The sequence below is a fragment of the Thermomyces dupontii genome (genome assembly GCF_041956625.1).
Source record: "Thermomyces dupontii strain NRRL 2155 unplaced genomic scaffold VTN31scaffold_2, whole genome shotgun sequence".
NCBI classification, from domain to species: Eukaryota; Fungi; Ascomycota; class Eurotiomycetes; order Eurotiales; family Trichocomaceae; genus Thermomyces; species Thermomyces dupontii.
Window position 1 is genome coordinate 2238305 of NW_027192308.1, and position 25666 is coordinate 2263970.

The 25666-nt window shown below is 55.6% G+C and overlaps 9 protein-coding genes across 9 annotated transcripts; 4 read left to right on the forward strand and 5 right to left on the reverse strand.

The window, feature by feature from the left end:
* Positions 1-2903: 2903 nt before the first annotated feature.
* On the forward strand, positions 2904-3778 carry VTN31DRAFT_3208 (uncharacterized protein; the record flags this gene model as incomplete). The annotated part of the gene is made up of 2 exons (XM_069403462.1): positions 2904-3227; positions 3287-3778. The coding sequence occupies 2 exons, from the start codon at positions 2904-2906 to the stop codon at positions 3776-3778; spliced, it is 816 nt and encodes a 271-aa protein (XP_069262641.1).
* Positions 3779-3927: 149 nt separating this feature from the next.
* VTN31DRAFT_3209 (uncharacterized protein) lies at positions 3928-5374 on the reverse strand (the record flags this gene model as incomplete). Its single annotated transcript, XM_069403463.1, has 5 exons — positions 3928-4813; positions 4881-4977; positions 5035-5046; positions 5096-5179; positions 5236-5374. The coding sequence occupies 5 exons, from the start codon at positions 5372-5374 to the stop codon at positions 3928-3930; spliced, it is 1218 nt and encodes a 405-aa protein (XP_069262642.1).
* A 192-nt stretch (positions 5375-5566) lies between these two features.
* On the forward strand, positions 5567-7067 carry VTN31DRAFT_3210 (uncharacterized protein; the record flags this gene model as incomplete). Its single annotated transcript, XM_069403465.1, has 2 exons — positions 5567-5785; positions 5847-7067. The coding sequence occupies 2 exons, from the start codon at positions 5567-5569 to the stop codon at positions 7065-7067; spliced, it is 1440 nt and encodes a 479-aa protein (XP_069262643.1).
* Positions 7068-7626: 559 nt separating this feature from the next.
* On the reverse strand, positions 7627-8274 carry VTN31DRAFT_3211 (uncharacterized protein; the record flags this gene model as incomplete). Its single annotated transcript, XM_069403466.1, has 3 exons — positions 7627-7660; positions 7720-7889; positions 7957-8274. The coding sequence occupies 3 exons, from the start codon at positions 8272-8274 to the stop codon at positions 7627-7629; spliced, it is 522 nt and encodes a 173-aa protein (XP_069262644.1).
* Positions 8275-8837: 563 nt separating this feature from the next.
* On the reverse strand, positions 8838-9231 carry VTN31DRAFT_3212 (uncharacterized protein; the record flags this gene model as incomplete). The annotated part of the gene is made up of 3 exons (XM_069403467.1): positions 8838-8985; positions 9066-9097; positions 9157-9231. 3 exons carry the CDS (start codon positions 9229-9231, stop codon positions 8838-8840), a joined length of 255 nt encoding a protein of 84 aa, XP_069262645.1.
* Positions 9232-11128: 1897 nt separating this feature from the next.
* VTN31DRAFT_3213 (uncharacterized protein) lies at positions 11129-13696 on the reverse strand (the record flags this gene model as incomplete). The annotated part of the gene is made up of 1 exon (XM_069403468.1): positions 11129-13696. The coding sequence occupies one exon, from the start codon at positions 13694-13696 to the stop codon at positions 11129-11131; it is 2568 nt and encodes an 855-aa protein (XP_069262646.1).
* Positions 13697-15673: 1977 nt separating this feature from the next.
* VTN31DRAFT_3214 (uncharacterized protein) lies at positions 15674-19060 on the reverse strand (the record flags this gene model as incomplete). Its single annotated transcript, XM_069403469.1, has 3 exons — positions 15674-15817; positions 15870-16087; positions 16138-19060. 3 exons carry the CDS (start codon positions 19058-19060, stop codon positions 15674-15676), a joined length of 3285 nt encoding a protein of 1094 aa, XP_069262647.1.
* Positions 19061-19465: 405 nt separating this feature from the next.
* VTN31DRAFT_3215 (uncharacterized protein) lies at positions 19466-21122 on the forward strand (the record flags this gene model as incomplete). Its single annotated transcript, XM_069403470.1, has 3 exons — positions 19466-19639; positions 19702-20945; positions 20999-21122. The coding sequence occupies 3 exons, from the start codon at positions 19466-19468 to the stop codon at positions 21120-21122; spliced, it is 1542 nt and encodes a 513-aa protein (XP_069262648.1).
* An 824-nt stretch (positions 21123-21946) lies between these two features.
* Positions 21947-25206, forward strand: VTN31DRAFT_3216 (uncharacterized protein; the record flags this gene model as incomplete). Its single annotated transcript, XM_069403471.1, has 3 exons — positions 21947-22209; positions 22261-23863; positions 23920-25206. 3 exons carry the CDS (start codon positions 21947-21949, stop codon positions 25204-25206), a joined length of 3153 nt encoding a protein of 1050 aa, XP_069262649.1.
* Positions 25207-25666: the final 460 nt, after the last annotated feature.

Consider the following 25666-nt stretch of genomic DNA (forward strand, 5'->3'; position numbering starts at 1 on the left):
GGCTGACTGACAGATCAGAGATACCCGCGGAGTCGAGGCACGAGGAGTCTCAACTCAAATTGAGTCCGTAGCTTACTAACATTGCTTCAAAGCCTGCATTTGTGGTCGCTGGGCGGGAGTTCGTATGATGAATTGTGCCCATGCCGGGCTGTTCTGAAACAGCAAAAGACTGATCTGCCTGACGGGTGCATGAGCTGACCGCTCTGTTCCATGATTGAACACCGCCTTTTTTATGAACTGCAAGATAATATCTAATAATGAATTGGTTTTCCTTGCCAAAGGCGTTGACTGGGCAGACATTGGTCTCGTGCCTAATTCCCAGCTCTGGAGTACATCCCGATCGATGATTGATTGATTCCGCAGTAGGTACAAAATTACAAGTCAGTGTACGGAATCGAGAACAAGTTCATCACCTGGGAGAAGTGCCGACCATGGGCGCATCGCGCGCTTCCTCTGATGAATCATGCACAACCCCTGGTCTTGATTATGCCATGATGGTGGGTTGGTCCTCTCTCTCGCATCCCGCACGTGATGGTTGCGCAATATGGCCAATTCGACAGGTCATTGATCACGTCGTGTTCATTGCCTTTGACCGATGATCCGCGCGCATTGGGACAGAGGCAAGGATGGCATGCATGGCTCAGTAGTTGTCGGGAAGAGCAGAGCAGGATCAGCAGGATGCAGCATTGAGTACTCTACACTCTACAGTACATACTGTACTATCGCTTTGACCTGTCTAACCAGCCCATGAGACGTCTAGTCTCGAATGAGCGGACAAGTCAGCCCGGAACAAAGCACGGAGAAACTCCGTCAATTACAGGTAGTTACAGTACAGTAATCAACTTATCCGTCGCGACTTTCCGATTGAATTGACTGTCACTCTGATTGCAGGGCTTAATGCGACGACCGGAACAAGTTATCGCCACGCACCTCACCGACAAAGTGTGGGGAATGACGGAAAAGGGTCTCGAGACGAGTTCTAGACAAGTCCCGAATCTGGATGGAAGAAAGGGGCCGATTTTGGCCCTCCAGAGATTGCGTCATCTGGGCGTGATTCATGATGTATTATTGGCAGAGTTGGCATCGACAGAGGACAGGGAGTGCTCCAACTTCAAGTCGATCCTCCTTGTTGCTGATTTTTCCTGCTTTTGAACTGCTGCGATTAGTTACAAAGTAGCCTACTAGGTTATGCTTTTCCCTGCTTTCCGGTCGATCAATGCAACTCGTACTCCGTAGGTTAGTACATACTGGTTCAGCAAATCTTCCAAAGATCAACATTAGTATTGAGTTTTGCGCCCCCCCCCGTCGTTAAGTTCTGATCCAGATTTCCGCTTTTCAAAAGCCAACTGCACGGGGTAATTGCTTGTTCCAGTTGTTCGAGTTAACGCACTTGGAGTCAACGAGTAGCGGATGCTGAACTGACCGGACACATCGGGTGTTCTCGGACTGACCACTTTGAATTTGATCTCAAACTGGTTGTCCGCTGGGTCTTTTGTGTCATGGAAGTAATCAATCTTCTTGTCAAATATAATGACGGAATGTGCAATGCTGTTTCACTCTCAAGTCTCACGGGTTTTCTTCCTTCAGAAAGGAAAAATTTTTTCCTCCCTCGTTTTGCCACCCACCCACACAGTCTCCAAATTGTGACATTGGGGTGTGGGCATTTTGGGGCGGGCCAAGGCCCAGGAAATTTTCCGTCTCGGCTGCCGTTTGTCCGCCGTGGGTCGATCTAATTTTTTTTTTTTTTTCTTTTCTCTCCGTGCTCGACTCCCTCGGCATGCCGGCTGAGGTGGTCCGACTGCCGACGTCCGACCGACTTGGGTTAGGGCATTAGGTGTCGCCGAAGGTACAAGCTAGGAGGACAAATGCCGTGTCAGGTACTGTACATAGTGGTTACAGTACTTTACTCGAAGCCTCCTTCGGAAACTCCGTATCTTCTTCCATCCTCCGTCTGGAGTTGCAACGGGGAAAGAAAAACCCGATACCTCCACTACATACTCCGTACAGTCCACAGTATCATCAGATCTCTCCGTTCCAAAATCTCATACTGTAGTGCCTGATAGCTCTGCTTCTAGAAGAAATCGAACGCCCCACGACCCTTCTTCACATGAAGAAGATAAATTGTACATCCAGGTTGTTCTTCCTGTAGATAAGCAACAACAAAGAGCCAACGAGGAGCATTCCTCGAAACAGGTGGTCTTATCTTTGCTTCTCAATTTTTCTGCGCATTCCGCGGTCTCTTGAACGTCGGGCGCATGAGAAGTTGGATTTGCGGCTGAACTTGAGCATCGATGCCGAGAGGCGTAGAACTCAAAACGCAAGAGTATGTACTCTACTCCATACACTATGTACTGTACTCTACTACTCGGTATCGAATCTATTGATGATGATCTGTCTTGTACCCCTGAAACCGCAGCAACCCTTGCACGTGCTTATCATACCGGTAAATGGTAGGTCTACTTCCTCTTGTCCGTGGTCCAACCTCGGGAGCTCGGCATGGCACATCAACTTGCTCATTTGATTGTATCGAGCGGGTAACTCCTCCAGACATACGAGTACAGAGACCCCATAGCTCATCAGTTGCTGTTCATCTCAGGAGCCAGGACTCCAGGAGATAGTCGAGTGACGCGGAGTGGCTGAGCGGCGAGCGTTTTCTTTCTCCGTATGGCCGCGAGTAGGGTTAGGGCTTTATGTATCACGTGATGTACTCATATTACCACATTCGGAGCAGATGCGTTTCTGCCGCTCTAGACCGCCTAGAACTTGAGCCGAAGCGGAGCTTGCCCGGCGACGCCATGGCAACAGCCTGGATGGTTTTGAATGTTCATGATTTAGTCGGCGATGAAAAGTATTGTATTTACACCGGCGGATGCAACGGAATTGTGTCTCTGGTGAATTGAATCATGGCCCCTCCTCGCAGTACGACTGCTACTAGCCAGCGGCCGACGACGACCGCGACAACGGGGACCACGACAGCGGCGACGGCAGTGACCGCCGCTGCAACGGATGATTCCCGGTCTGAAGCGTCCAGCGGGACAGCAGCAACAACGAACAGACTGCCGCCGACATCGACGGCTGCCTCGACAGGCCAGAGATCGAGAAAACCGGGTGGAGGTTCAACGACGACGAATCTCGCCACGCAGACAACAAAAGTTGATCCACAGCAGCAGCAACAACAACAACAACAGCAGCAGCAGCAAGAGCAAGAAACGGATGAATTACCGGGGGTACGTATATACCTTGCTTTTCCTTTTGTAGTAAGTTGTTGCTGATTGTAATTGAATAGATTCAATGGACGGAAATGCCCCTCTCCGTTCTCCATGATTACCGCTACGCCTACCGCCTGTCGACACCCAGTGCTTACTCGCGGCCCTACACGCAATTGCTCCTCTCGTCGGGGGTAGGGTTGCGGTCGCCGACGGCAATTGCGGCGCGGAGGCATGCAGTAGCGAGTGCGACGGCTGCCGCCGCGGCGAATACCACGAGTAATCAATCGCGGGCTGGATCGGCAACATCATCGTCGACGTCCCAGTATGATCCACATCCGCTGTATGCGCCGTATCATCAACATCAACAGCAAGAACCCGGTAGTGGCGGTGATCGCGTCCTGCATCGGGTTATCGGGCAGCCGAGAGTGTCCAAGGAGCAGCTAGCGCTCGCGGTGCGGAAGCATTTCAATAGCATGGGTGTGGTGGAACAGGAGGCCATTGCGAGGTTTCTATATAAGGTCCGGGAAGAAGGGAGGGGGAGAAAGTTTCGGTTGAGGTTTCAACCTTGAATCATCTTTCCCCTTTTTCTTACATTTCTCGGTCATTTTCTTTTTGTGTTTTCTGTGTTGGGTGGGTTATGGATTCCATCATGATACCCTTGGCGTTGAGGGTGTGGCCTTTGTATTTTACGTCTCTCTCTCTCTCTATATATAATGGATCACCCTACTTCTTTGAGAAATGACCGGAAACTCCTCTCCCATGGCGTGGTGTCCTTGCCCACGTCTCGCCCGATGAGGACAATCTTGCAGGGCTGAGGTGCCTCCTGCTGTCGCTCTCGGTTCGGCGAGTCGCGGATCTCAAACACCTCGCGCACAGCCTGGATGACTTTGAACGAGCCATCGGACAGCGCGAGGATGCCCTTGAGGCGGTGAATCTCATAATCCCTCGGCCGCGGCTCACTATCCGGCAGGGACGGGATAGCCCCGTCCCAGAGCACCGCACGCAACCAGGCATCCACCTGCGAGACCTGATCCGGGTGCAATCGCTCCGGATAGGTGACGGTGATGGTGGAAATACGCGGATCGATATGCGCGTGGCCTTTGTCGGCGAATTCGCTCCCCAGTGAGGAGGACAAGTGGTCGTATGCATGCAAGTCCAGCACGACGCCTTCGATCTGCGGCGTGCGGCCGTGGCTGGTGACGTGGATGCGGGCGGCGCCGTTGATGGAGGTGATTCGCTGACGAACCTGGTCCAGCTCTTCGGGCGTGACGAGGTCCGCCTTGTTGAGGATGACCACGTCGGCGTGCGAGATTTGGAGATGGGCCATGGATACTGCGGGGCCCGGGGGTTGTTTGTGCTCCGAATCGGGTTCGGCGGCGTGCACGGTCTCCTCCGGAGCGGGCTCGTCCAGGAGACGAAGGATGTTCTTTGCATCTACGAGTGTGACGATGCCATCGAGGTAGATTGAGCTGCCCAGCTGGTCGTCCACCCAGAACATGGGTGCGATGTTGCCCGGGTCCGCCAGCCCGGTGGTCTCCAGCAGGATGTAGTCAAATGTTCCGCGCCGATCCATGAGGGATTCAATCGCTTGGACGCCAGCATCCCTGGTGGGAAAGTCAGAATCTTTTTCTTTTTACCCAATTTGTTATTGCAGCATGCAGGCTTAGGTACTTGACGGAGCAACAGATGCAGCCGTTGCCCAGCTCCAGCCACTCTGTAACCTCTTGGCCGTTTTGGTTGATCGTCATGGATTTCTCGATATCAGTCGCTGCAGGAAAAAAAAGTCAATGGCATGTCAATTTCGTAACGTATTCTGCTGACATACAGTCTCCAAACTCTGTTGAGTGGTTAGCATTTGTTCTACCTTCAGATTACACCAAACGGACCGTTCATAATCACGGCGATCCTCTTGCCATGTTTCTCCGTGAGGATGTAGTTTAGCAACGTGGTCTTGCCGGCTCCCAAATAGCCTGCCGCGGTCAGAATCTGTTTGTCAAATGTCCAGCAATTCTGCATAAAGTCGTACCTGTGACCAGAGTAATTGGCACTCGGCTGGCATTTTCTTCTTGTTCTGGCTCCGCCGAAGCGGCCACATTGACCAGCTCCGGAGGAGCATCATCCTCGTCATTCATCATGGGCGTAAATCCTTCAACAAAGCCAGGCATATAGTTTCGCATATTGCAGATCGAAGATGAAGTCACTGCGGGGGTGGATTCCAAAATGGGATGTTTATTAGGGTTTAGGGTATGGAGCTCCGCAACCGCGTCGATCACGCCTGGACCAGTGGACCATGACAACAGTGTCGCAAGCTGGCCATAACTGATATCATTCCTTTCCCTGATAGAGAGACCGCCGCTATGGCTGCAGGAGTGTCTCCCTCGAGCTCTCCTCGCCTCCCCAGCCCTCCCCCCTTTACAGAGGTCCAGATTGGGCCCAAGTCGCCCACGGTCGGGGAGGGCTCGGGCGAGCAGCTGATTCCGCCGTTGGAAAATGAGGCCGGGTCGATGCGGCGCATCAGGCCGGGAACAAAAGCGGCCGACATGGAGCTAGGGCCTCCGTTGGTTCCCCTTCAACAGGTAGATCGAGGATTTCCAAACCGCGACAAGGAAAAACGAACCTGACAAACAGTTTGCATAGCTCGATTCTCCATTCCAACTCCAGGAACACCTCAAGGCGCTCTACCACAGCTACACCCGCCCCAATGGCTCGTCGTTGATCCACCCCATCACCCGCGATGTCGCCGTGACGCTGGCGGAACCGCCCGAGGGCGTCGAGCGATCGCTGTGGCTGTACGAGCTCTGCCGCTTCCTGACGATGAAGGTGAACAACCTGATCGTGGCGTTTTTCGCGGAGGACCCGCCGTGCTCGGCGCAGACGTGCCCGGAGATGCGCGCGTCGGAGTGGCAGTATCTGTGCGCGGTGCATGACCCGCCCAAGTCGTGCTGCGCAATCGACTACTGCTGCCATACGCTTGACTGGGCGACCAACATCTTGACTTCCCCAAAGTACTTCCCCAGTCGGTTGACGCTGGGGTCCGAGTCGGGCGGTGGCCCCTCGACCAGCATGCGGCACCTGACCAACATCTTCCGCCGGCTGTACCGCATCTTTGCGCACGCTTGGTTCCAGCACCGCGATGTGTTTCGGCAGGTTGAGGGACACGACGGGCTGTATGTGTTCTTCAAGACCGTATGCGATGTCTACAACCTGATTCCGGAAGATAACTACACGATTCCGCCCGAGGCCACGGCGGAGACGGCGCGGGACCCTGATGCAACCCCGGTGGCGCCGCAGGTGGATGAAGGGCGCCGGTTTTCAATCCTCCGGCGAGAACCCACCGAAGTGCAGCCAGCACAACAGCAGCAGCAGCATCCGTCGACAACCCTCGACACGCCGTCGGCTGTCAGAACGGGGACGTCCACACGCCGGCACAAGCACTCGCCGCCAACAGGGTCGAGGGTTGCCCCGATCGCCGAGGGGGAGGAGGAAGAATTGGAGAAGGTGGAGGAGAGGCCGGAGCCGCCAGAGCAGCAGCAGCAGCAGCAGCAACAACAACATGAAACGGAGGTTCCATCGGAATCGACATCACAGCCGACGAGTCTCCCTGAGCCCAGCCCGGAGCCAGCAACCGCGTCCGTCTCTGAGACGCCAGTACAACCAGAGCCGGACTGGACGACGACGACGACAACACCACAGACACGGGAACCGACGTCGTCAGAAGAGACGACGTTGATCACCCTTGACTCGCCCGAGCAGGATATCAGTCCGAATCACCACCAACCGGACAACACGGATGATCAGCGGTCCGAGGGTACCGAAACAGACACGGAGTCGATTCTTACGATCAAACCGGATGATTGATTTCTATCGCACATTTCTTCTCTCTCGGTCAGAGCTTCCTGATACCCCCCGGATTGATTTGTCAAATTGCACTTCTTTTTGGTCTCTGGACGATTAATAATAGGAATCATGCATTGGCATTGCTGACATGGGAATGATGTTTCCTGTGTATAGCCAAATAGCTACTCCTCTACTGATATAGAGTATGTAACATCAAGCATCAATCAATTAAAGCTAGTGCCCGAAACGAACGACGCAAGAGTCCGGACCTCAAACCAAGGTCGCAGGCAATGGAAATGTTGGTCAAGGGTAGGAAAGTAAGGGTATTTGGAACTGCAGCGGCAAGCACGGTGATTTGTATGTTGGGAGAGGATGAGCGACCGCATGCTCCTTCAACCATGATGGCACTGATGGCTTTACTATGGACGGAGAGAAGTTGTACTGCTTGTATGGATCTGTCTATATTCTACATCTACAAAGGGAGAATCAAAGAAAAAAAAAAAAAAAAGGCTTCGCGCGTGGCGCGGTGTAAAACTTTTCAATGTCCACCCTTGTCTATGCCCAGTTTCACTCTGTATTGTCAAATCTCGGGACGTTGGCCGTAGACGACATAACTACGGGGTCATTCGGGGTTAGTTTAACAAGATCAACTCCGGGATACTGTAATACTCACAAGTTGAATATCATGTGAACGTCGCGCCTCCGGCCATCGGCGCGGGCCTGACTGGCAAGAACCAGGACTTCATTCTTGGTCCATTGCTTGTACCGCGTCAGAACGGCCAGGGCGATGCCCTCGTAGCCGCTCGATTCGGCCTGGGTCTGGGCCCAGGCGCCGAGTTTTTTCTGTTAGGAGAAAAAGAGGTCAGTGCTGGAAAATATGATGATTGCTGATACAAGTTGGGAAACCGACCAGATGGGGATCCTTTGGCCAGACGCCGTAGGGAATGACAAACTTCTCCACGTGGATGTTGACGAAGCCGGCCTCCCTGAACCACTGCGGCAGCTTGACCCCGGGCCGGGTCTCGTAGCCAGCCTCCTCGAACGCGCCGTAGACTTCATCGTAGTACCGTTGGAGTCCGGTGCCGTCGAGACTGCCGTCTTCCGAGATGGGGTAGAGGTCCCAGTCCTGAAATTCAACCCAGCCGCCGGGTTTGACTGATCTGTTTTCCGTCAGAGTTTGGGGAATCGAGAAAGAAGAATAGGGAGGGAAAATCGATTTCAATGACATACCGATAGCACTCCTTGAGCAATTTTCCAAAGTCCCTGATCGAACCGGCCAGGTATCGTGCGTGGATAAAGTCAAATGGGTCACGTTCATAGGCCCATTCCGACTCAATGTCGTCCACCAGGAACTTCACATTCGGAGGAACCCTGTCAAAGCCACATCAGCCGAAGCGACTTGACGGCGGAGTCTCGGGTCAGACGCACTGAGTCGGCTGGATCGGACTCAAGTCACAACCGATCACCTGGAAACCAACAGATTCCGTCTCAGCACTCTATCGATCTGGAATCGTCCCCGATAATAGTATTATTCTTTACCTCGGCATCGGGGTGTTGGTCCGCTATGGTGAAATCAGCATCCATATCCTGCGTCAGCAAAAAAACAAAACACGCACCAAAGAAACCTACCAAAATCAATGGCCCAGATGCCTGTCCCAGTCGCAAGGTCAATCACTCGCTGCGGATTCTCGATCGGGGCTAGGTAGAGTTTCCGATGCAACACCATGAGACAAAGCTCGTGCAGCATGTCCAGACGATCGTTCTCCGAGTCATCGTTGGGGAGTAGGTATGCTAGAAAGTAGCGATCAGCTTACGGATTTTGGATGGTCCGGCAAGAAGAGGTCTGCTCGTACACCCATCGCGGAATTTATGGTAGCGACGGCCGTTCTCATGGCGATAGTCGAGTGCCGACGCGGTTAGCGACCCGCTGTACCATGATCTATTGTATGTCGGGGAAACATGCGTGAGCAATTTTTTGTTTTCTTTTTTTTTGGGATTCGGGGGCGGAAGATCACGCACTGTGCATCTCCGTAAGACGCATCGTTCTCATACTGTACAAGTTCAGTCAGCAACGCGCTCTCATGGACCCGCAAATGAAGGGTTATCGTACCGAGGTGTCCACTTCAACGTTGGCCGGGGCATGGTTGGTGGTGGTTGTCTGTTCCTGGATGAATGTTTCCGTCATGGTGGAAAAGCCCTCCGTTGGATTCCAGCAAGATTGATCCCTTTATGACTGATCACACGTGCGAATATGGAGTTTGTGTTTGTATATGGAGGGCCGTTTTCGTACGGTAGTAGGTAGGTACTCAAGAGCTGGTCACAACCATCTACGAGTACTCGTCCAAGGTCTTTTGTCACTCGTCCTCTGTGACTCTACGAGTACTCCGGCTCGGTAGGATATCCTAGTTCTTAATAATAAGAGCCGTCTGGAGAACATCCGAAAAATGACAACTCTCCTTAACTAATTCTTCAAGCTTGGTCTGTGCGAAAACCCAACTTGGTGGCTCACAGTCACGGCAAGCATGCAAAAAGCTTCAACCCAACTCCGGGTGCTTTGGCTGGCCCAGATTGGTCACTGCATCTGCACGTCCCTCTGCCGGTCACTCCATATCTGCCAATCAGCGCGGCCAGGCCGACCCCTTCCCAGCGGTCCGGATTCCGGAGCGGCGAAGCCCAGGGTAACTTAGTTATTCGGAACTGAACAAAAGGAGAATGGGAGCAAGCAAAAAGTTAGTGTCACGTGACAATACCACAGGGAAGGTGAAGGCGAACTCTGCAGTGGATGTTCCTTGATTGAATCATGCGGTCAAGGAACTCGCGGTTGTCTAGACGGATGGGGATTCCTCGATGGTGCTCATCTCGCCTACGATTGCACTGGGACGTGATGTGTTGAACTCTACATGTTCAAGTTGGCTCACTAGTAGCTACTACTCCGTACAAATGCTCGTTAGGCCTACGGAGTATTGGGCATGTGTTTGCGATTAATGGCTGATATTAACTCGATGAGCTTAAATAGTTATGTGAGCTTCGGCCACGTCAGGACGACTGACAACCGGGAACCCGTGGCCCAATGACCTGAAAGGCATATAGACGAATCTCGCGGTTGAGAAATAGTATCGTCAATAGTATGTAAGTAGTACCTCCCTACATACTCGGCAGTCGACTTCGAGTAGTCTTCACAGTGATGCCAAGAAGGGAAGTAAGGTAGGCTACCTGATACGGTACCTACAGTACCTGAATATCGATCTTATCCCAAACTGGCCACGGTAACCTATCTGCAGCATGCCTCTCCGTCCTCCAGCCTTAATTACAGAGGGCACTACAAAGACCTTCAAGACTCCCTCATCCCTCCTCTCTGACAGTTCTAAGACGATGGCTCAAACACACAGCGAGATTACAGAATGACCAATTCTTGTCCTTGCGAAAGGACGACACGCACTCTTGGAGTACTAGTACTACCTACTCCGTACTGTACACTCTCTGGCCGATGGCTGTAAGCCCAAATAGTACAGTACGGTATAGTCTTCAAGGGATGGTGAAAGCTGCAGCGATTCCCTCAATGAAGAACGCTTCTCAAATTCAACACGACCGCAATTGCTTCCTCCATTGACTCCAGCGAGCCAAAAGGCTCGCCGAAGAAGGCTTCAACGGCGCCCTCCAGGCACGGTTCGACACAGTTCCCATAACCCTTCGGACGGGTAAGTTGCAAGAAACCCAATTCAATTGACTAAATACTATAGGAGACTCATAAGTCATAGAAAAAAAAAAAAAGAAAAAAAAGAAAACCAATCCAACCACCATCTAATCGTCAGAACATCCAAATCCAAACCATGAACAAGATGCTGTCCATCATCCATGCGCATGTCCAGGTTAACGATCAATTCATATGAAAAGTAAACGTCACGACGTCAGAAACGACCGTCTAACTCCATCCATGAGGAATCGAAACAGAAATCAACTCGCAAGCACACCATGAGCGAGAAAAAAGGATGCTCATCGCCGGAAAAAATAGGACATGAAAACCATATATAAATGTCCAAGAAAAAAATACACCTTACGAATAAATAGAAACGTTCAAGTAGTCATAGCGACGCGGACGGTAGAGATGGAAAGGCCGGGTTAATCGGGAGGATCGAGTCGAGGAGTGAACTCGTGTTTGTGCTTGTGTCGATAGTGGCGCCGGTGTTGGTCGTGGGGGGTGCTGGGGTCGCTGTGGTAGTTGGAGCAGTAGCAGGAGGTTGCGGAGGAGGATACGGCGGAGGGGCGAGATTGACATCGACAACGGCGTCATGCGCTGGGTTAATCGGTAGACGGGAGGTCAACAGCGACTCTGGCTCTTCTGCCGCCGGTGCTGGTGCTGGCCTAGGCGACGACTCTCGAACATTCGGCTCCGCACAGTCAAAATGATGGTCTACCTCCTTGACATGCCCCGACAGCTCCTGCGAGCTACGCAGCGGCTCATCGGCCTGGTCGCGGAACGCCGCAAACTCCTCCGCCGTCGTGAAGCTATCCGGATGGACGAGGTACTGCGTACCGTTGATCTCAACTTCCTGGAACTGCGGCTCGGTTCCGGCCGCCGCCGCGACCGGAGAGGCCAGCGGTTCGATGTCGCTTTGCGAAACGGAGTGGTGGCCGTCGGGCTGCAAGGATGCGGTGGTTGAAGGGAAGCCCTGCGACGAAGAAGGGTAGTCGCTGAGCGGGGCGGCGGCGGCAGCCGGCAATGGCGATCGGTGATCCGGTTCATCATCGTCATCATCAAAATCATCGGTGTAGGCTGTACTAGCAGTGATCTCGTCAACAGTCCGATGGTAGTGGTGGTCATGGTGGTGGTTATGGTGGTGGTGGTCGTCGTCGTCGAGATAAACGTTCTGTTCCCGATAGTACATGCCCAGCCGCGGCCAGGGCCACAATGGGGTGACCTGGCGTGGCTCGACCGGGAACAGCGCCAGCAACTCCTTGGCTGATGGGCGATGCTGCGGACGCTCGCTCAGACACAGCATCGTGACGGTGCGGTAGTACTCGGGAATCTTGCTGTCCACCGGCAGCGTCAGCGGGCGGCTCTGTCGCTCGGGTTCGTCCTCCTCCATGGCCAGCGCCCACAGTGTCATGCCCAGCTGGAACAGGTCCGACTTGACACCAATGTACATGGAGATGCGCTGGTTGCTCTCGATCTTGGCAGCAATCTCGGGCGGCTCCCAGCCAACGGGACACCCGCGGCGGTTGATGTCGATGATCTTGGCGTCGTCGTGCTCGTCGATCACGATGTTGGACAGTGTGAAATCTCCCTGCACGTAGCCGGCCTCGTGGATCTCGCACAGGCCCTGCACAATCTGGCGCGCCCAACGCTCCCGCCGCGCAAACGGCAGCTGCCCGCGGTAGTCGTACAGAATGTCCACCAGCGCCCCTTGCGGCGCGTAGCTGATCAGCAGGCCCTTGACCCGCTCGCCACGGTCGTCTACAATGATCCCTTCCAGCTGGATCACGTTGCGCGACCCGGACAGCGCGTGCAGCGCATTGATCTCGTACAGGAACTCGTCCACCATGTCCGGGCCGGGGATCTCCTTTTTGATGTACGGCCGCCCGCCCCACATTACCCTGTACACGAACCCGGACAGGTGGGCGTCGAAATGCAGCTGATACTCGGGGATCAGCCGCGGCGTGCCCAGGTGCCGCACACTTGACAGTGGCGGGTACGGGATGATCTCGTTGACGTCCTCGGTAACGTGGACGTGCAGGCGGCCATCGCTGGTCTCGAGCTTGAGGTTGGTCACCGTGTCGTAGAACTGGATCTCCGGCAACGAGTCGCGGATGGCCTCGTAGATGCGCGCGCTCTTGTCGCGCTGGTACCGCAGCCCCTTGAGGTCCTGCTCCAGCGAGTCTGGCGGCGCGTTCCGGTAGTCACATGAGATGGTCACCCTTCGCCAATGATTGGGCGTCTCCGCGTAGGTCACAAAAAACTTCTCCCGCTCCGACTTGTCTCGAAAGTGCATACTCAGGTTGAGGATCCACTTCCGGTCCAGCTCCCATTCGATATCCGGCTCCTCCGGCTCGACCGCGCGGGCATCCACCGAGCTGCGCGGCGAGTCCGCCGGGGACGGCGGCTTGCTGGTGGCATCGTCAACAACATCCTTCTCAGACCAGGCTGGGATTTCGGGCGCAGAGAGCCGGGCCGCCGGCGCTGCTGGAGGGGGAGAGGTGCTTCGCGGCGCACTCTGGGTCCGCCGCCGGTCCGCCGACAGGGCGCGGCGTAGTTCCGGCTCGTCCGGAGCCGGGACCAATTTTTCACGGCGCTCCGAGTCCTGCCTGCGGAAAGGGGCCGGCCGCGGCAGGCCTACACCGACTTTTCTCGAAATGCGCCGGGGAAGGTTATGGGATTTGGGAGAGCCATCGGACTTGGGGGAGGCCTTTTGCTGCTCCTGTTGTGGCTGCCTCTGCTGCTGTTGTTTCTGTTGCTGCTGCTGCTGCTTCTGTTTCTGATCGGCATTGGGCAAGGCAGAGGCCGAGCGGGAGTTGTCGTCGCGGTGCAGCCATCGTCCCAGGCCCAAGCGGTGCCACATGCTCAGCTTGGGCGGGCCGCCGGGGTCGAGGTCGCGAAAGACGCTGAACAGGGACCGATGCGGACTACGGGATTGGTCTCGGGCTCGGGCCATGGATCAGGTATTAGCAGAAGCGACGAAGCACGCGCGTCCCCGACGCGAAGAGGCCTGAACGACGGCTGATTTCCATCCACATGAAACCGTTGATTGTGGCTTTTGGGTCAGGGCCGTTCGAGTCGAACCAGCGAGGCCGTGAGGCTTGAATGGAGAAGAGGATTGCCGGAGCGGGCTTGCATCGAACCCTGGGCTCAATTCCTGTCCATTTGGATGTCTGAATTCCTCTCGATTTTCCTGATGCGTAAAAAAAAAATGCGACGAAAAAAAAAAAAAAAAAGCTCGGACCGGCGGCGTGACTGCTAGGCTACAACAGCTTCAGGCCAGGCGACCCTGGTCAGGAACCAACAGGGACCGGAGCTCTTCGGATTCCAAGCGAATTGCGAAGAGACTGAGCGAGTCTCTTCTTTGAATTTCTGAGAGGCGCAGGAGAGAACGTTCTCGCGTAATGGCGGACAAAGGACGCACGGCAGCCTGACCGACAAGAAAGATTTTTTTTTTTCTCCGCCCTGGCTTAACTAGTATTTGTACTCCGCAGGTACTTTTTATTTGCTGCTTCCCACAGGATCAAATATCAATAATATCAGATCAAAGAATCATAACACACTGTCTTCATCGAAATGACTGTTGGATTTCTTGTATGGGTTTGAGTTTGCCTTGCAATGAGTCCTTGGATGGATTATCTCATTCTATGAATCATCCCATCCACCCCCCCGGGTCCTCCAGTCTCCTCAGATTCCACCACACTATGTACTCGTACATACGGAGTATAGACCATCATCGAACCTGAGGAAAAAGCACCGTTCCCCCGGTCCAACAGAAGTCATCAACACTGCAAGATATCGCAAAAACAATCTCAGAAACGGTCTGCGGTAGCCTCAGGATGCGCCAAAGATGCGTTAGCATTTTCTTTCGTGGCTCCAATTGACTCGATGCTCGCCTGCATTTTCGGGTCTGAGTAAAACCCACAAATACCCTCCACCTTCCCGATCGGGAATGAAAGGAAAAATGGTCGCGGGCCGTTCCCGTCTCCGGTCCCAGGAAAAAGACGCCCTTTTATTTATTTTATTATGTAGTTATTTCAGTATAACATATCCTGGAGAACTCCCTCCAGACAACATCACTTTTACCAACTAACAGGAACAATCTCTCAAAGTGATGCTTCCAATTGTCAATGATGGACCCTCCAACGGTCCAATCCTACCGCTGAAAAGCTTTTTTCCTTGGGAGGGGGGGAGTCGATCGTCCTGCAGATGCGCCGGTTCTTCAACAACACCGTAGGGATCCGTAGTCATTCTTCCTCTGGAAAAGCGTTCGAAGGCATTCCATGAACTGCAGGCCGAGAGGAGGGCATAAAGGAGAGATAGCCGCGACGATAAATCGAGCCTATCGCGATAAGAAGCGTTTTTGATGCCCGAATTTCATCGCCTTGGATTCGTCAGGCATGAGAGAGGAAAATCATGCTGGAAGAGTGTTCATTGGAGGGTGAATCGTATCAGTCGTTGAACTCGGCTTTCCAATGCCGTGCAAGTTTTCAGTCATCCGAATGTAGACGTTAGAACCGGATTGTCGATGCAACCGGGGACGGTGTCGAGGCTTTTTTATATTGTCCAGGTGGACGACCAGCATGGCGGACTCGGAGCGCTGTTAGATCTCGCAGGTACCTGCAAGTACCTGCAGGTACAACCGCACGTGCCATGCTGCCAGGTGTACTTGAGTCTACCTAATGCAAGACTATCCATGTACCTGGCGTTGGACCATCCAAACCAACGTCTATTTGATTCCCGCTACATACTCCGTACAGCTCGCCGGATATGTACAGTCCAAATTGTCCAAGAGAGGAGAATCCCGGTCCTTTCGAAAGCAAAAAGAAACAAAAAAAAAACTCCGGTGATGCAGCCCATGTTCACCAATGCCAATAGATACATACCCAATGGAGAAAAAAAAAGCAAAGGTAGGTCACAGAATGTCAATTGGTTATGTCGATTCCTTTTCCGCAGGCTTCGCGAGCTGTGCCTTCCACACGTGCTTCGCCGCCTCGCGGTCTAGGTTCGCAAACATAATGTCAAAGACCTCCGAGTACCAGCTCACCGCATGACCCTCGATGTCCTCTTTGATATTCTACATTTCCCGTTAGCCCAGGAACCAGAGTCTTGGATGAATTGATACTCACGTCAGGCAGCTCCAGCCAGTCCGACATATTGTCTGCCGGGAAGATAATATTCTTGGCTCCAGCGCGCCGCGCGGCAACGGTCTTCTCGCGCAGCCCGCCGATACGGAGCACCTTGCCCGTGACCGTCAGCTCACCCGTCATCGCGACCGTCGGGTCTAGCGGATAGTTCAATGCCAGCGAGAGCAGTGATGTGGCCATGGTGATACCAGCAGACGGGCCTGAACACAGTAAGCCTCGGATCAGAACTTCGAGCAAAGGTAAGACCTACCATCCTTCTGGACTGCACCCTCCGGACAGTGCAGATGCACCTTTGCCTTCTCAAAGAACCGATTCTCCGGAAACTCCCGCGCCATCACCGACTTGGCAAACGAGTAGGCAATCTGACTCGACTCCTTCATCACGTTCATGAGGTTGCCGGTGGTCTCCAGCCCGGGTTGCGAATCGTGCGACAGCGCGTTCTCCAGGATCGATTCGACGTAGAGCGCCGCGCCGCCCATGCTCGTCCACGCCAACCCCATCGTCACGCCTGGAGGGAAGGTGTCGTACAGCCGGTCGGACGTGAACACCGGCGGGCCAACGTAGTCCTTGAGACTATCCTTGCCTATCCGTACGTGCACCGTGTCCGGCACCTTGAGCGCCACCCGCGGCACCTCCGTCGTCGCCTTCTCCGGCTCGGTCATAACGTCCTGCGGGTCGACGTTCTCCTTCTCTGCCTCTTGCTGCGCCCGCTTGCCCTCTTCCGTCAGCGCGGCCGACTCTGAGAACGCCTCTTCTTCGCCGACCTGCTGGACGATCTTCAGTGCCGCCTTGCGGTACACCTTTTCGATCTGCTTCTTGAGATTCCGTACGCCACTCTCGCGGCAGTAGGACTTGATCAGTTCCTCAATAGCATCCCTCTCCAGCGTAACGTCCACGTCCTTGAGGCCGCTGAGCTCCTTCGCCGCCGGAGCGAGATACCGCTCGGCAATGGCCATCTTCTCGTCGGCGACATAGCCGGAGAGTTCAATAATCTCCATGCGGTCCAGCAGTGGACGCGGGATGGTGTCCGTCACGTTGGCAGTGCAGACGAAGAGCACCTTGGACAGATCCACCGGCACGTCCATGTAATGGTCCAGGAACGACGAGTTCTGCTCAGGGTCGAGCAGCTCCAACAACGCCGAGGACGGGTCTCCCTGGTGGCCGCGCCCAATCTTGTCCACCTCGTCAATCAGGACCAGCGGATTCTCCGTCTGGCACTTCTTCAAGGCTTGAATGATCCGCCCTGGCAGAGCGCCCACGTACGTCCGCCGGTGACCCTTGATCTCCGCCACGTCCGTCAAACCACCCACTGAAAACCGATAGTACTGCCGATTGAGGGCGCGCGCAATCGACTTGCCGATACTTGTCTTACCGACACCTGGAGGACCAACCAGACACAAAATCTTTCCCTCCACCGTGCCGCGAAGCTTGCCCACGGCGATGAACTCAAGAATGCGGTCCTTGACGTCCTTGAGTCCGTAGTGATCCTCATCCAGCACGCTCATCGCGTTCTTGATGTCAAAGTTCTCCACGCTCTTCTGACCCCACGGGATCTGCGTGATCCAGTCGAGGTAGTTGCGCGTGACGTTGAACTCGGACGCCGCTGGCTCCAGATGGGCCAACTTGTTCAGCTCCTCCTCAAACACCTTCTTTACAGCCTCGGGCATTGCCAATTTCTCCGCCTTCTCCTTGAACTTCTCCACCAGCTTGTCCTTGCCATCGGACTCGATGCCCAATTCTCGCTTGATGCCCTTCATCTGCTCCATCAGCCAGTATTCCCGCTGGCGCTTCTGGATCTTGGCCTCCACGTCTTTGGAGATCTTGGACTGCAGCTGAGCATTCATCAACTCGTTCTTCAGCACAGTCAGGGCCTTGGGCAGCCGCTCTTCAATGTTCATCGTCTCCAGGACCTCCTGCATCTCCTTCAGCTCGCCGGCAGACACGGCGGCTGCAAAGTCCGCCAGCTTCGCGGGCTCATCGCTCAGATTTCCCGGAAACTGGTCCGTGTAAAACGCCGAGATCTGGTCGCGGAACAGCGGATTCAACGTCGCGATTTCCTTGCAGACGTTGACGATTTCACTGGTGACCGCGCGGATAACCGGGCTCTTCCGGTCGTGCGGCTCCTCCGTCAAGTTCTCAACATTGACAAGGCTGACGGGGTACTTGCGCAAGAACGCCGTCGGCTCATATTGCTGGACTTCTCGGGCAGGCTGCTCCACACCGTTTTCCTCGAAGCTAGCCACGACATCGCCCCGCTTGTCCGACAGTTCCCTGGCCGACTCGGGCTTCTCCATGCGAGCCGGATGATTGGGTGGTAAGAGCGACGTGATCTTGATGCGGCGGTGGGGGTAGAGCACCGCGGTGATCCCCGACTCGCCGCGCAGCGGATATGTAGACGTAATCTGAGCAAACACGCCGACGTGATGCACCTCGTCCAAGCTCTCAATCACATCGCCGTCCGCGTCCTCGTTTCGGAACAAGAACGCTCCCACGTAGGGTTGTCCGCGCTTGAACATCTCGTGGATTGCCGCGGCCACGTGCGGATCGCGGATCGTGATGGCTTTGTAGAATCCCGGAAAGAGTGGGCGCTTAGCAATCGGAATCGCCATGACCTGGGGGTACACGTCAGGGACCGAGGGCTTCTGGAGCGCCCGTTCTCCACCTCTTCGTCGCCGGCCGCCCTCGTCGCCACTGCTGCTCCCGGACGGCCTCGAGTCACCCCCTCCCGAGGCGGAGGCCGGGATCGGAGCTGGTGTCTCCGAGTCACCCTTGCCTTCCCGCAGCTTGTGCTCATCCTCTACACTTTTACTCGACTCTTCACCTTTCTCCGAAACTCCCCGCTCCCTTCGGCGGCCGATGTTCGCAGCCGGGGTCTCTCCTTCTGCCACATCCCCAGGTTTCCGAGACGGTTTCGACGAATCCCGGCCAGTAGTCTCCCGCTCATTGTTCTCGGAATCCTCCGGCTTCTCATCCTGCTTGTCTTTCCGTCGGGCGCTGCTTGACGAGAATGCGCGCGGGGCGGCGATGCTCGGTCGGGCGAGCCGGGAGCCAGCAATCGCAAATCGGACGGCCGAGGAGGATGGCGGGAGCCGGGCGAGGACTCTAGCGCTCACAACGTGCGGCGGCGCATGGCGGAGCACAGCTCTCCATGGCAATCTCTGGCCACGAAGCATGCTCTATGACGCTTATAAATCAGGCCGTCGGCAGGCCCGATGTTCTTGTAGGACGGTTTCTGGAGGGAATTCGGGGGATAAGAATAAAGGAATGATTTTTAGAATAAGAAAATGAAGTTGACAGGTGTGAACGATGCTTGTAGTGAGGTGAAAAGACTCCTCGTCGTCGGTCTGGAATTCTTATGCTCGTCGGAACTGCCGCTCGGAGATGTTGAGGTCATCCCGGGGAAATGTTTCTCCGACCCCGGATAATCCTGGCCGAAACTTTTCCATGAAGATTCGATTACCGTCGGTTGGCGATTTTTATTCTCGAGGTCCTTTGCGACATAGTATTGATTGAAAAAGCGTGCTTTATCTGGCGATTGCGGACACGCACCGTGTTATTGGAGGAACACCCGTGGAGGGATGAGTGCAAATCCGGCCGGCCTGCAAAAGGCCATCGTGCTGCCGGCACGAACTCTGCTGCGGCCCGCCGGCAGTTCATGTTGCAGTGTTCGGCGACGTTCGAGTGATCATGCGGCTCGTTTTTGGTCGCCCCGAAGAGCCTCATGGAGCGGGCTGCGAGGAACAACACGACGGGTACGTCTGCGCATGTCGGCAAAACAAGAAAGAACCAAAAGCTCACGACCCGTCTGGTCTAGGAATTTCACGCCTCGGCCGTCGTTCGTGCAATGAAGGACCCGTACAGCGTTCTAGGAGTCAGTCGAGATGCATCCGCCGCTGATATCAAGAAAGCGTACTACGGCATGGCGAAAAAGTACCACCCGGATACAAACAAAGCACCCGACGCAAAGGAAAAGTTCGCCGAGGCGCAGTCGGCGTACGAATTTCTCTCCGATCCGAAGAAACGAGAAGCTTACGATCGCTACGGCCCGGCGGCGTTCGACCAGTCTGGCGGCTTTGATCCCAGTGCGGGGGCGTCGGCCGGCGGGGGGAACCCGTTCGCGGGAGCAGGTGGCTTCCATGGCTTTGGGAGCGGTTTCCCCGGTGGGTTCACCGCGGATATCAACTTTGAAGATCTCTTTGGCGCATTTACGGGCGCCCGCCGTGGCCGGCGTGGGCGTGCATCGCCGTTCGAGGAGTCAATACTGGTTGGGGAGGATATTGAGGTGCAGACCAACATCTCGTTCATGGAGGCAGCCAAGGGCACCAGCAAGGACGTCCACATTACGCCGCTGACGCAATGTCACACTTGCAACGGGGACGGGCTAAAGAAAGGCGCCAAGCGGACGCAGTGCAAGCAGTGCAACGGCTCTGGGACCCGGGTGCACTTCATGCAGGGTGGCTTCCAAATGGCCAGCACCTGCGATGCCTGCGGTGGGTCGGGAATGGTCGTGCCGCGTGGCTCGCAGTGTGGAACCTGCAACGGGCAAGGTGTGGTTCGAGAACGGAAGACAGTGCACATTGATATCCCCGGCGGCGTGGAAGATGGCATGCGGCTACGTGTGGCCGGCGAAGGTGATGCGCCGCCGACGGGTGCGGCCGCGACACCGGGCATGCGGACGCAGCGCGGCGACCTCTACGTGTCGATCCGCGTGGCTCCTGACCATCGTTTCAGCCGATCAGGCTCGGACATCTTGTACACGGCGTCGATCCCGTTGACTACGGCGCTCCTGGGTGGAGAAGTTACGGTGCCGACGTTGGACGGTGAGGTCAAAGTCAAAGTGAACACAGGCACTGGAACCGGCGACCGCATCACCCTGCCCGGTATGGGAATGAAGAAACTGGGCGGTCGCGGACGAGGCGGCTCGGGAGATCTCCGCGTCGAGTTCAAGGTGCAGATGCCCAAGTATCTGACGTCGAACCAGCGGACGATCCTCGAAGTGCTGGCGGACGAGATGGGCGACAAGACAGCCAAGCGGATAATGAATGTGGGCAAGGACAGGTAAGCTGGCTTAATATCGCTTTTGTTTTGGGCCATACTGATCGATCTTCTAGTACACCGTCTGGAGACTCGGATTCGCAGAAGTCCGAGGGCTTCCTCAAGTCGGCCTGGCACCGCTTGATGAAATCGGCGGACAAGGGCGACTCTCAGGGAGACTCGGGCTCGAAAAAGAACTAGCCGGATGGCCCAGGATCTGGCTGTGCCAGATTTTCACTTCTGTTCCACGATTTGATGCATTTTTGACATGGCATCTTGGTCTATATAGCGCCGACTAGTTGGGTGTTGCGGCGCGTTGGGGGTTCTTTAGTTCTTTCTCTGGTGTATTATGAACTTTACTGATGGCCAACTGCGTTGGACATGACGATATCCGTCCTGCGACGGCCTGTATGTACTGTTAGCATACTGTATAATCAGACCCTCCTCATCATAGACGGGGATGGTTTGAGGCTTTCCAATGGCTCCTCCGGCGCTGTCACCGGCCAACCACGATTCCGCGCAGGCGGCAATAACTGTAAGGTTGTCGTCTTCTCCTCACAGTCGTCACTCTCCTGTCTTGATGTTCTGGGTGCTACTCTGGCCGATGGTTGGCTCGGGCAGGGCTGGTCTGTAGCAGCCTGGCCTGAGAACGCCCCGCGCTGACGTCGGCGCAGCAATTACTGTACTTTCTCCATAGAGATTCTGCTCCACGCGCAACGAACGACGGACACGCAGGAATCCACGGCGTCGGCGCATTCAAATCTCGCGGCGACGGGAATCGCTATTCCGTTGATCCATCCTATCTATCCCGCTCTGTTTCTCCCGCCCTCGTCGTCCACCCCCTCTTCTCCCCGCCACCGCCCGAAGCCGAGAGAGATAGGCCTAGTAATCAACTGCCCAAGAACCCCTCAAAAAACAAACCCTCCCGATTCTACTCCCCGGTGCATTCCCCCAAACTCCGCGATTATAGTCTTTCGCCCGGAGTCGGCGAGCTCCGCCCCACCTTCGCCATGGTGCAGTCGCCGATGCTGTCATGTCCGCTCAAGCAGACGGCCGAGATCGATTGGGTGACTCCGCTCAAGGACTACATCCGCACCGCGTACGGCGATGATCCGGAGCGCTACCATGAGGAGTGCACGACGCTGCACAAGCTGCGCCAGGACATGAGGGGCGCTGGCCGGGACAGCGCGTCCGGCCGGGATTTGTTGTACCGATACTATGGCCAGCTGGAGCTGCTGGACTTGCGGTTTCCAGTCGATGAGAACCACATCAAGATTTCATTTACATGGTAGGGAGTCTCTCTCAAATAATTTGCGGATAGGCGATGCTGATGGCGTAGGTACGACGCATTCACAAGCAAGGCGACCTCGCAGTACTCCCTCGCTTACGAAAAAGCCTCCGTTCTATTCAACATCTCCGCCGTGCTGTGCTGCCATGCTGCCGCGCAGAACCGCGCCGAGGACACCGGCATCAAGGCCGCGTACCATTCGTTCCAGGCCTCCGCGGGGATGTTCACCTACATCAACGAGAACTTCTTGCATGCGCCCTCGACCGACCTCAGCCGCGACACCGTCAAGACCCTCATCAACATCACCCTCGCGCAGGCGCAGGAGGTGTTTCTAGAAAAACAGGTTGCCGATCAGAAGAAGCCGGCGTTTCTAGCCAAACTGGCCAGCCAGGCCGCCTATCTGTACGCGCAGGCCGCCGAGACCGTGCAGGATTACGTGTCCAAGGCCATCTTCGAGAAGCCCTGGTTGTCCGTTGTCCAGGCCAAAGCCTCTCATTTCTCCGCAGTCGCGAGCTACTTCCAGGCCATTGCCGACATGGAGGCCAGCTCCCACGGCACTGCCATCGCTCGCCTCCAGCTTTCCGACAAGATGTCCACCACCGCGCTGAACTGGGCCAAGTCGCTGCCGTCGACGGTGCCTCCATCGGCCAACGCGCCGCCGGACACCGCCGCCGCCCTGACCGAGATCTTTCGGCGGCAGCAAACCCGCACCAAGGAAACCCTCACGTCGGCGATCAAGGACAATGACTTTATCTACCACCAGCCCGTGCCCAACGAAGCGGGCCTGTCGCCGGTGTCGCGGCTGCCGGCGGCCAAGGCGATCCCCGTCAGCGAGCTCTACCAGGGCCAGGATATCCAGCGCATCACGGGGCCGGATATCTTCCAGAAGCTCGTGCCCATGGCCGTCACGGAGTCGGCGAGCCGGTACGACGAAGAGAAAGCGGAGCTGATTCGTGCGGAGACGGAGCGCGTCGAGACCGCCGACGGCGAGATGGCCGCCAGCCTGGACTACCTCAAGCTGCCGGGCAGTCTGCAGGTGCTCAAGGGCGGGCTTGACCAGAACGCCGTCACCGTGGACGAGGAGTTCCAACGGTGGTGCTCCGAGATGGCCGCGCACGGCGCCGGGTTCCACAAGACCCTGGACGAACTGCAGGAGTCGCGGGCGACGATCCTCGAGCTGCTCACGCGCTGCACGCGGCAGCTGGACCTGGAGGAGAGCGTCTGCGAGAAGATGCGGACCAAGTACGGCGCGGAGTGGACGCAGCAGCCGAGCTCGCGGCTGACGGCCAGCCTGCGCAGCGACATCCGGCGGCTGCGCGAGACGATCAACGAGGCGGGCGCGAGCGACGCGCAGCTGAAATCGACGCTCAAGCACTACGAGGCGGATTTCGACGAGATGTTCTCTGCGGGCGAGACTGACGAGGCAGACGTGCTGTTCCAGCGTGCCATGATCAAGGCCGGGTCGAAGCACAAGGCGGACCGTAATGGGCGGGCGAGTCCGTACGGTACACAAGAAGGAAGCTTACTGGATGACGTCGAGGATGAGGGCCGGCGGTCCGTTGCGGAGCAGATTGCCCGGGTGGAGGAGTTGCTGAAGAAGCTGAACCTGGTCAAGCGCGAGCGGGGGCAGGTCCTCAAAGACCTGAAGGAGAAGGTTGTCTCCCCCTCCCAGTCTTTCAATTGATTGACATGTTCTGACTATGTGTGTAGGTCCATGAAGACGATATCTCCAACGTACTCATCCTCAACCGCAAGTCGCTCGGCAACGGACGTGAGCAGCAGCTATTCCAGGCGGAACTGGAGAAGTTCCGGCCGTACCAGAACCGGATCATCAAGGCGAACCACACACAGGCGTCGCTGATGAAGGAGCTCACCAAGGTGTACGGCGACCTGCTGCAGGACAAGCGCGTGCGCTCCGAGCAGTCCAAGTACGAGGCGATCACGCGGCAGCGCAACTCGGTGATGTCGCGGTACCGCAAAGTTTACAATGCCTTTCGCGATTTGGTCGCGGGGATCGCCGAGGCGAAGAAGTTCTACAGCGAGATGCAGACGTCGGTTAATAACCTGTGGGGGAACGTGGACAGCTTCGTCAACAACCGACGGGCCGAGGGTGCGCAGTTGTTATCGCACATTGAACGCGAGAAAGCGGCTGGTGGTAATACTTCGACCTCGACGTCAACCTCTGCTTCCACCGCGCAGCAAGACGAGCGCGACCGCGAGCAACTGCGGGAGATGATGGAGCGCCTGTCCACCGGACCGTCCTCGCCATCGTCGCGATCACGGCAGGCTGCCAACAACACCACCAACAGCAAACCCCCAGGCAGCAGCAGCTCCTCCAGCGGCACGAAATCCCCTCATCACCAACACCGCCCATCCTCATCAACAACTACCACCGCGACAACAACCACCTCCGCCGCCGCCGCGGCTCCTGCACCCACCACGCAGCACTCCCCCGCCACATACGCAGCACAGTACATGCCTCCCTCACTATCATCCTACTACTACGGCCACCAGGCAACAACGGGCGCTGCTCCTCCGGGAGGCTTCCAGCAAGGCGCCGCAACGCCTCTATCCGAGGGGTACAACCCAATGGCCTACCCATACCAATCCCCGCTCTCCCCGCCGCAGCCGTCGCCAGCAACACCGTATTATACCGCCGGTGCGTCGGCGTATGCACCTCCGCCACCACCTCCACCTCCTCCAGCAACGCATCCCACGGCGTATATGACTCCCGGATATATCCCCCCGCCGCCTCCCCCACCACCGCCGGGGGGGAATAACGCTGGCGCTCGTCCCGGACAACCCGCTGCAGCGGCCGCCTATCCAGGTTATGCGCCGCAGTATCATCCTCATCACCACCATCATCAACGCACTGCGTCGTCAACATCTGCGTCGGGGTCGGCGACTTCGACTACGGCGGCAGCAGCAGGACAGAGTGATCCATGGGCGGGGTTGAATGCGTGGAAAATAAAAAAAAAAAAAAAAACAATCAAATAAATAAAGCCAGTGTTTTGTCGATTCGATTCGACTTTGATTCTGATTGATTGATTCGGGGCAATGCTTCCGTTTTTTTTAATTTGCTTAACAATGTGTATACTTTGTTGGATCATGTTGGTGTGTGTGCATGTGTGACTGTTCCTCGATACTACCTACCTATGTATGGGATGATTTGATATATGATGGCAATAAATGATTGTCTTTTTCGAAAGAGCATGTGGGTTAGGTACCTTCTTAGATCGAAATGAATGCAATGCAGAACTGCATCGCAGAATATGATGATGATGATACCTTGCGGCGGACTGAAATCCTTTTCGGCGTAGTATTCTTTTTTTTGCTTCTCGAGAACCCAAGGGACGATTCAAGATGATTATGTATGTATATGCAATGCCTTGAATTATATTAACTACTAGAACTATCAACTGTCCATGATCAATTTTTATACAGGAATTCAAAAGAT